Source organism: Trachymyrmex septentrionalis, unplaced genomic scaffold (assembly GCF_001594115.1).
Source record: "Trachymyrmex septentrionalis isolate Tsep2-gDNA-1 unplaced genomic scaffold, Tsep1.0 scaffold5, whole genome shotgun sequence".
Taxonomy (NCBI): domain Eukaryota; kingdom Metazoa; phylum Arthropoda; class Insecta; order Hymenoptera; family Formicidae; genus Trachymyrmex; species Trachymyrmex septentrionalis.
In genome coordinates this window covers 387,757-398,690 of record NW_017305672.1, presented here as the reverse complement: position 1 = coordinate 398,690, position 10,934 = coordinate 387,757, and the positions used below count along the sequence as shown (strand labels likewise).

General features: G+C 33.4%; 1 protein-coding gene across 4 annotated transcripts in view; it reads right to left on the bottom strand.

The window, feature by feature from the left end:
* The window catches only part of LOC108751578 (venom dipeptidyl peptidase 4), a 794,336-nt gene that overhangs the window by 461,125 nt on the left and 322,277 nt on the right, over positions 1–10,934 (bottom strand). For all 4 annotated transcript variants that reach the window (XM_018491818.1, XM_018491819.1, XM_018491821.1 and 1 more), the window contains one exon: positions 2,162–2,381. In XM_018491818.1, coding sequence (XP_018347320.1) covers positions 2,162–2,381 — 220 coding nt within the window. The remainder of the gene's footprint in view (positions 1–2,161; positions 2,382–10,934) is intronic.

The following is a 10,934-nucleotide window of genomic DNA, read 5'->3' as shown; positions in this document are numbered from 1 at the left end:
AGATACTTAAACGGTATATATGTATATAATATATGTAAAAATACATATGTTATACTTACATATGTTGCAATTAAATCTAATGACGAATTCGGCACACATACACAATTACTCCGCTGCCCGGACATAGTGAGAGTGCAGAACTACTTTAGTGCTATGCCAGATTGCACTGTCAGAATCGTCAGTGCAACATTTGTTGAACTCGTTCAGTTCATTCGGTTGGTCCGAATATAAATTCAGCACTACACTAAATTAGTTTTCATTTACTGCGAATACGATAATCTTAACCCACTGACAATGAGACAGTGCGCACAAGCCGAATACGTGACACTGAAAAAGTTCGCATTGAGTACACACTAGTGCGGTCTGCCGAATTCGCTATAATTGATTTGATAAATTAATTCTCTTCATTCTAAGCGAATCTACGGATTCTAAAATCCACAAAAATCTAATACATCAAGATAAATGAAGTTTTATATAAAATATTTGACAATATAAACAATAACGCTCTGAATAATTTGAGAATTTAAAAATGGATATTCTTTAATGGATGATCTAATATTCACGGGCTGTTTTTAGCGTTAACGTGAGGTCAAGTAAAAACGCGTGTGCACGACAATTTTCGGGCGTTTAATTTCGATCTCCGGCGCTGGAAAATCCTCACCGGATTTTCACACCGGTCGGAATTACTCCATGCGTCTACGAAGAGAGGGCTGTTAACGTAGAGCCCGCGGGGTCCGTGACGTTTTCGAGCAAAAAGAATTAAGCGATAGTGGGAAGATACTGGCCGCGCGCGTAAATCCATTAAAACCCGTCTTTTGTTCCCAACCTGACGAAAGGATTTATAGGCCGACAGCGATGTCGGCGGTCGTGCCGTAACAAAGACAAATGGATCCGCGAATGAAGTAGAATGGCCAACGCAGCCTCAAATATAAAATTAGTTTGAACTTCATGCCTCGGTGACGCCGCGCGTCATTCATGCGCGCGAAAAAGAGGCGATATAAATATTCGTCGACGTGGTTGTATCCGCTTTTACGGATCCACGCGTCGCGTAAATCATTTATTATCCTCTTTTGATGTTACATAATACAATTCGCCGAGCGGGGGATGCATGTGGTGGGAGTGCGGGGAGAAGAGAAAATCCGCGACGACCCGACATACGTTCGTGATATAATTTGACATGATATAATTTGACGTTCCGCTGCCGCGGAAAGACCCGAGCGACTTTTGTCTCACGCGAGATTTATGATATATGATAATTTTATCGCGTGGCAAAACCGGAAAATTACACGCATGTCGAAACCGACGCGCACAAAAAACGTCCACCGAGGCGGTGCTCGGAGAAAGATTTGCGCTCGAATTTTCGCGACATGAACGTGAATAATGAGCGATATTAACGTATCATCAAACGAGTTTTAATGTCGTTCGAATCTCATTTATTCAGTGTTTTTACGCCATGAAGCTATTATCCATTAATTAGAAATCAAACAAGCCGTGTTTAAATTTTACACAAATTTAGAGCCCATACTCGAAGAGTCCCTTCGTAAATCTTTTTTCTCCAATTATCAAGTATAAGAGAGAATTAATCAGAGAAATATTTCTTTTATTATTACCAACGCTAAAATCGTCAAATTGATGATGTTAAAAATGTTCCGCGTACTTCGGAATCGTAATCTGTAAATGTACTAATGCATGTCGTTTTTGTAGATATAAAAAATAAGCAATTCATAACTCTCGATACAATTTTATTTTGCAATTTTGACATTTAATATGCACTTTTCCAATATAAATTCTCTCTCTCTCTCTCCCTCCTCCTCTGCCTCTCCCCCTTCATTTTACGTAGAAAATGTGTCCCACTTATAAACGCGCAACTTATAAGAGCATCTGTCAAATAAGTTTCCTTTTTATATCCGCCATGTCCAATGTATATAATATTAAATCACGCACATTATTTGCCTTTTAAATCCGTTTGGGTAACAGTGTTTGATTACACTTTATGGGTGTCACAAAGAGGGAAAACTCATTTCGAAAGTCAGATTCGCGGGAAATAAAATTGACAGAGCTTTAGTCTCATTTTCTTCTCTTTAGCGATTTCTTCTCGGAAAGCATGCGGAACCGAGAAGGATTTACGTCATGCGGACGAACAGAGGCGCAGTGTGCTTACCGCTGATCCACGTGCCGTTGAAGCTCTTGGGGGATAACGAACCCGAGAGCCATTCCTCCAAGGAAATACCGGCTGCACCGTTCGTTCTGGACGCAGTGGAATCCGGACTGCCGGTCAGAAGAATCGCCGCCGCGATCACCAGAGCCAGCACGATTATAAGGACAATGCCGCAAGCCAGCAAACGCCATTTATATCGCTGCTTGTTCTTCGTCATGAGATCCTGCAAACATTATTATGAGCGTCGAGTATATAAGCAATACCGGAAAGCATTTAATAATAGATTTATACAATCTCCAATAAAATATAATCGATGATACATTTTTTTTATTTTTATAATTATTATAATACAATTAATTCTAGTTTGGTATAGATAACAATTACAATTGTATCTTTAATATGAACATGAACATTAATTACGTAAGTATATACATATATGTTCATTGATCATGCGAATCTATTGTAAAATTTTATTCAATTCACTTTATAAGCAGAATAAAATAGAAATATTAATAACTATTTATTATTACACAATAATGTGTAATTTTCTTGAATGTTTGAGGATAATACAATTATTTTTATTATCTTCAAACACTCAAGAAAATTGTATATTATTGTATATTATTGTAAATAATAAACAGTTAGTAATAGTTTTATTTCATTCTGTTCATAAAGTGAATTAAATGAAATTTAACGATAGATTTCTACGGCTAATAAACATATGTATGCTTATATAATTAGTGCCCATGTTCAAATTAAAAATATAATCGTAACTGTTATCTACCGAACTAGAATTTATATTATGAATATTTGGATTTAACTGTACGAAAATATATTATACATATTATTTATTAACTATTATATTCACGGCTATTGTGTATAAGCAAACGTGGAAAATGTTCGAATATATTTCACTTCAGTTACCGACTACGTTGGACTGTTTGATTTATATCAACATCTGTTTGTCCAACATTTTAATTAAAATGTTGCATGCGTGCTGCATCACCGGGGAATGAAGTGCATTCTGGAAAAGTTTTGTAATATCGTCGAAATATTTCTGCGACTGTATGCACACTCGTCAACAGTAGTGTGTAATCGAAATAATTAAAATATCTCAATATTGATATCAGTCAAGTCCATTCACGTAAATTCCAGCTAGTATGTAATACGTGTGCGCAAACAAAGTGCGTTGTTCACTATAATTTATCTCTCTTTTTTTAAACGTTTCGCAAAAATCCACTTTTCCCTTTTTCCTGAATCACAGATCTGTATGATAGAATCTATAATCCCATAATTGTAAAAAGACAATTTTAATTTTATAGAGAAATTAAAGATTATACAAAACATTCAGTCGTTTCGCGAAAATTCAATTCTCACAAAAATATACTAGATTTAGTCTAGCTTGAAAAAATGACATACTTTCGCATCTCATAATCGCGTAAACGATCCGCGTTAAGTGAGACGAATCAAATATGCTGGTCAGAATATTCCCGTATATTCGTGAAAAAGCCACCGTCGCTCTTCTCTAAAATGACATTCTCGAACGCGGCTAGCGAGAGATATAGCGTTGCTGCGATCGCGATATGAGGAATAGACTGGAAGAGAATGAAAAAAGAGAGGAGTGGGACAATTTCTACGTAAGCCGGTCTTATCGAGAATTGGATTTCGTATTTCTGGAAAAATAAAAGCCGGCGGCGCCACCGCCGCTGCCGCCACTATCAGCGAAACGGCACCAATCGGCAACGTACGCGATCCTATATTTATAAATCTTCTTTATCAAAATTAAATGTGATCGGCGCCACGACTAGCCGGATGTTATCGAGTCGACGTCACGACAAAATTTTATCCATTCCGGGGTCTATTGATAACGATAATAGAACACGGCAATTTAGAAAGAATAACCGCAAGTTAATCAATACACAAATAGTGTTCGAGTTAAGAACTATGAAATGCAATTGACGCCATCCAAAAACAAATGGAATCAATTTTCTACGTGGAATCTATATTTACGTCTTCAGATATACAGTGTTTCAGGTACTCTGGGACAAACTTTGCGGAATGATGGATTTCACCGCGCAGTAATCGACTTTTGTTAAAAATATATAATCTCTATAAAAAAATAACTGAAATTGGAAAATTATATTTTTCATATGAAAATATGAAATGCATATAAAACAAGGTCAATATTTATATTTAACAATACAATCTTATAGTTTAAATGAAAATTTTCTTGTTTTACCTTAACTGTTTTTAAACATGTTTGCTTGTGAAATAATTTTTGTTTTAAATTGTTGCCAAACTTTGTATCGCTTTCAAATACAATATAGAAAAATTTATAATTTCTTTATGTTGTTGAAAAGTACATGTAAAATACATTCTTAACCTGTGTCTTTCGATTAAGGAGTTAAATATCTTTATGTAGCCGTTTAGATCGATTGTGAGGTTCGGAATCGATTGCGCGACAGCATTGCATATAACAATCAATATTTTTGCTTATAGAAAAAAAAACAAAGAATTAGTATTCAGACGTCACACGCGACTGAACACGTAGCTCCTTAAAAATGCTTCTTTTGGAGAAATCTGTCATCCCTTAAAGTTTGTCCCAATAGTCCTGAAGACACAAAAGCTTTCTCTCACATTACAATTCCGTATATTATTATTCTTCCACAATAAATATATAGTTTTCATATCATACATAAATCCTTATTACGTTAAGGACTTTTCCCAAAAGTCCTACTAATAAATAATACAATCAAGCATTCTTCATACGCAGTACTTAAAAAGATTTCTACTAAGAATATACCAGAGAGATCAAATTATAATTATACGCTGCAACAGATCAAATATGCATTGATTTATTATTAAATGCTCGCAATAAGGATATTTTTTAAACTACTAACGTGTGGGATTTTCGGTATTTTGTGCAGATGTCTACTAAATGCTTGGAAAATTGCATCATTGCTTTAGATGAATACATGCATTGGTGGAATATATCTTTTATATATGGTCGATATCAGCAAACGCACAACGATGCGATTTTTCCTTCTTTATTTCTCTTTTTTTTTTCTCGATTTCAGAAGCTCCTACAAGTGCGCATGGCGTGATTTATGAACGAACGTCTTGACGGCACCGGATACGCTTTTCCTATACAGAGTGGAGAAACGATTTACGATTCGGCGTTTAATTCACTGTCGCCTTAAAGAACATGGCCTTTCCATTTATTATGCGTCGATGAAACGCAACTTCCTCGATGAGAATCCATCGGAAGTGACATGATGAAGCCTAAACGAAAACGAATCGTATAGAACGCAAGTTGAATTTTACAAAGTGTGAAAAAATTAATAGAAAAAATCAGCTTTCCAATTTTTAAACAGGGAGTAAACTATTCTAATTGCTTACTATAAACCAAATGCTAAATAATCTCCTAATTACTAAGTAGAAATCTTAAAGGTAATTATAAATTATCAAATTCAAATATACATATAAAAAAATTCGTTCCCCATAATATTTAATTTCTGCCATTAAACACATTTTGAGTAATAAAGTTTCAATCAAATTTGTCAAATTAAATTTTACTTTATCAAATTAAATTTCAATTTCTGCGGAATTAAATTTCATTGTTGAAACAACAAAAACATACGTAAGAATCAACAAACGATGCATATATGCATTTTCTTCTGAAGAAAGAAGAGGGTAGGAAGAGCTAAGAAAAAAATTACATTGACAGAAATGATAAAGTGTTTAACTCTCCGCAGAATAACGCCATGTTAAACGGCATGAAAAATGTCAGATATACTTTGGCTGAAGGTGTTTCGTCCTATACAATTCGTAACTACCACACTGCCGGTGCGCGAAAGCAGCAATAATAGGCCACAATAAATATCACAGTCTATAGGTGCTCGATATTTCTAGTCGCCCTCGTAAAATTTCTAATATATTTCCATACAACGAGCGATTTCTCGATACCGATTGCTATTAATGTGTATGCGTAGTTTTGTGTGTGTGTGTGTGTGTGTGTAATGTGCAGAAGTTGCGACCAAAGTATTCCCCAACGACTCTATATGCACTACTATACGCAAAAAAAGCATTCGATTTTCCGATAACGTTCTTACAATGCAACATTTTATTGGCGCCGCAATGAATTTCTACGGTTTATCTTTAGATATGGAATTGTGCGCGAATAATTAATTGATAGCCGCGTTATGAGTATGAATTGTGACGTCGAGTTGCGGTTACCCAACGATTTGCGATTGTCGAGTTTTAAGATATACTGTTATTTCTATCAATTATTATTCGCTGTTTATCGCTGGAGTATTGTAAGTGGAAACTCACTATGAAAAGGATTAATTGAGTAATCGAAACAACAAAAAACATAGTCCAGAAATTTTTTCACAAACATAACATTTCTCAATGAATAATTAAACAAAATTCGCAATTTGCAATTATTTAAACAGATTTCTAATCATCTAATTAATAATTAAATTTTTCTATTCTATTAGTATGCAAATGATTTTAAATTTAAATCAATTCTATAAATATAATTCTTATGAACAATTTATCGAGTAAATAATAGAACAGCACAGAATATAGTCCAAAATTTTTGTTACAAATCTAACGTTTCTCAATAAATAATTGAATAAAATCTTTCGTAATTCTTTAGCTATTTCTCATTTAATTAATAATTGAATTATTTTTCTATCTAATTAATGTTAATGGTATTAAGTTTACATTCTATAAATTCGATTCTTAAACAATATATATTTCACAACATACTTGCACAATAGTCTACAATAAATTAAATACAATAAGTAATTGTAAATAGTCTACAATAAATAAATAAAAAAGTTTTCGGAAACATCTTTTATTTTTTATGATAAACTTTTTCCACTCTTAATGTGTGTACCAGAATGTGAATTTCACGCTTTTCTCTCGGAAAACATTCTCTCGTCGAAAGAGATTCACCATTAACCTGTAGGGCCCTTTAGGGAGTCGACAGTGGCGCCATCTTTTTTGCCACTCAACCCATGACATTGAAAAAAGTTCTATCCCTTAAAATAAAAAAGTTGATCAAAAATATGCCAGTCTTCTTAAGGTTAAGAAAAGCAGCCGCGTTTATTTCTCGTAAATCGCGAATCTGCGATTCTTTTTAATCAGCATCCATGCGATATTCATTATCATTAAAATGGACTCCTCCTTCTAATGCTGGATTTTAATTAACTCGGCTTATACAATCACGCGCCGTTGTTACCACTATCAGTTGCGCACTCAGTCCAACCGAAAAATAACCGACCTTTCAGTCCTTCTCCGTTCGTCGATGCCATTCTGCCGTCTGAATACAATTTGAACACCGCGCTACCAGTAATGGTATTACGTGCAAAGTGCCACAATATTGAACGGATTCGTTCTTCCACGAACGTGATCTCTAGAGAGAACTCCCTTAGAGTCACTGCGCTATATCATCCTCGCGAATCTTTCTGTATGCTCTATTCCTTTGGGAAGTCAAATCGCTGATTAAAAGACTCGGAGTATCTTTCTCGAATTGCGTTTCTTACAGCATTCTCGCATTCTTTACCAAAACTCATTAATGGAACTAAAATCTTGCAAGCTTTAAGTACAACTTAATTTATTGCAAGCAAATTTAGGTAATTTTAATTCTTCGGTAATAATAAGAGTAACAATATAATAATTAAAACTTCATTTTTTGAAATTTAATCGTAAAATTTTAATTAATACGGGATGTATTTTGACATTATAATAACAAGATGAAAAAATAAATGTGAGTTTTCGACATCATATATGATATTGACAACAAATAATCCGTAAATAAAAAAAATATCGAAATTGAGATTTATATCGTCGATATTGATATTTTATGAAAAATGTTACGCAAATCTGATTGAAACTTACTATTTTTAATATCCACTTTTTGATTAACATTTCCTATCTTTGGCACAATCTTGCCACAATATCAATGGAGATCGTAAACTAGTTTGAGTGGAGAGACAAATTTTTCGTTTTGCCGTGAATAATGTCGAGTTCTACATCAAGACTCACTCGAACTGTGAATGTAATGAATATGCGAACATTTGCGATAATTATTTTGTACTACGATTTTTTCGATATGTTTAATGTCTGAAGAGAGCTCAATTCGATAGCCGAAACTTGTAATTTATTTGTATTTAAATTGAGTTTTTATTTTATTATATATTTTTTTCAATTTTACTTTTCTCTATTTGTAATTTATTCTTTTAATTGTGTGACTTTTTTAAAGAAATGTGTTTGACTCTTACTTTGCCCTTTATTTATGGTTATTTATTTTGTATAGAAAGAGAGTCCTTCAATCTGTTAAATAATTTTATATTAATACAAAATTAATACTAGAATATTATGAATTCAACATAATATAAAATTAATAATACAAAATACTATTATAATATAAATTTCGTATTCAAAAGATATTGAACACATTCTCTTAAGTAACGAAATATACTATTCGGATAACGTTAACATAATCGATCGAAAATATTACTTTATTTAGTCTACGATTAAAACAATAGCCAAAAAAATAATCATACTTTTAACTATTTTAAAAATAAGCACAGATAATGTAAAGGTTATTTTAAAATATAAAAATCGAATTTCATATTTATTTAATTGTAATTATTTTCTAGCATATTTTTTCCCGTAGATTGTTTTTTAGCAAAATGTACATGAAATCTAAGAGTTTATCTTTACGAATTGTGTTATTAACAATGAATTATTATACTGCCCCAATTTATTCGTCGTTAATAATTATATTAATAAATTTTTTTCTCTTATACTATGTGCGAATACTACTGTGGAATTTACTGTCTTCGGACGTGTATGACGGGGCACGTGGCGCTACGGAATCACGCTCATACTTTATCTCGAGAATATTGATTTTTGCGGTCGTTGCGTGAGCCACGCCAGTGGTCGACGGACGAGCAAAAGAATCTAAAAAATTTAGTGGATATGATGGAAGCCGGCCTGGCGAAACGCCAAGCACAGCATCGCGCTTTGAGGATCCATAATTTGTAACTGAGCCGTCAACGTATAGCGCATTGTTATCGAGAGCACTTCGTCCGCGTCGCTCAAAATCGAATCCAAGTACCGCATTTCCTAACGAAATCCGGCACATAGTGAAAGAAACAAGCATATCGAAGCACGCTGGTATATTCCTCTGATATATGCGGTGCTTCTCTATCTTTACGACCGCAAGACAAATTGACAACACAACTTGATATCCGGTTGTATTGATGTATGAAAATACATTAGAATTTGTAAAATGTAATAAAGTCTCTACAATTTTAATATTAAAACGTCTTATTTAACGTAATCTTATTTATTAAAAAAAAAATAGCACAGAAATGTGCTTTTAGTTAACTTATTATTATGGAATTTAAATATAAGATAATAAATCACATGAGTAAATTACAATAAATGTTTACTACTCCATTTTATTTAAAATGTATTTTAATATACTTTGAACAAATTACAATAAATAATTGTTATTTATACGAAAAAAATTAGCTTTTCTAAAAATATTTAAAATCAATTAAATAAATATCTAAGATTGAAAATCAAAATACCTTTTCTGAAATTATCCACACACAATGTAAATTTTTATCACAAGTACTGTAATTGTATAAGATGTAAAAAATCATGTACTAAAAATTATACGAAGCATTATTTTACACATATGAAATTACAAAGCAATTTAGATATTTCATAAAAGCATAATGCTCGCAATATTAAACCTTCGTTGTACTTCGCATAAATATACAATGCAATGCCGAATATTTGGTAATGATTTGCGTATATATAACCCCGTACCTCGGAAATTAAGGTATTTGCTGCAATCGCACGTCGCCCGTCAACGATATCCGGCAAATGACAGTAAATCTCATTGAATCCTATTCACCGGAATAAGCTATGCCGCACAAAATTTAGGAGATATATAGCGTAAATGTCTCGTTCATCGATTACGCTGCGAGTCATACATTTCAGTATGATTGTCATCCCTCATATAAATACATACAATTTATTACGGGGAAGCAATATTTTCTCATTATTATTTCATTTACGAGAAATTTACTTTTTGTATGCTTCATTGTAATATAAATGAAAAAGTTTTCTCCTCTATTTTCAACTTTAAACAAAAATGTGTAGGTTCCTCTTCGTTACCCAAATTCTGTAGGGAAATCTAAGAAGATGGTACATGACGTGAAATATTTTGTAGTCCGTATCTTCACAATAAATATTCTGCGTTAAGTGTCTCACCTTAATTTTATATCAAGATTAATTATGAGAACGCTAAACAAAAGATTTATAATATAAGCAAAGAATTATAAATTAAGCAAGAGCGAGGAAACGCTACCTGCAGTTAAAAATTCACACATTGGCATTGTGGCGAACGCGATACACGTAGAGTTATCCAACTCCATCGAGTATATAAATAGTTAATGCCACGCGTGCGCTTAACACCCACGACTTAATTTCCGCGACGTTATCGTTCACTTGGTTGTTCAATTATATTAACCCCTCTTCTCACGCCAACAGCCATTTCCCGCACACAACCCGTAAATATTCTAGAAAATTTTTCCCCGGAGATGCGCTAACTAGATCGCTTGTGTACCTATTCCATCCAGAGCACCTCATCCTATGACTATGAGATGTAGCAAATTCTGAGTGGCAAAAAGAATTTATCCGCTTATCTGATAATCGTCATGCCCGTGCAAGAATGTCGCATGGTTAC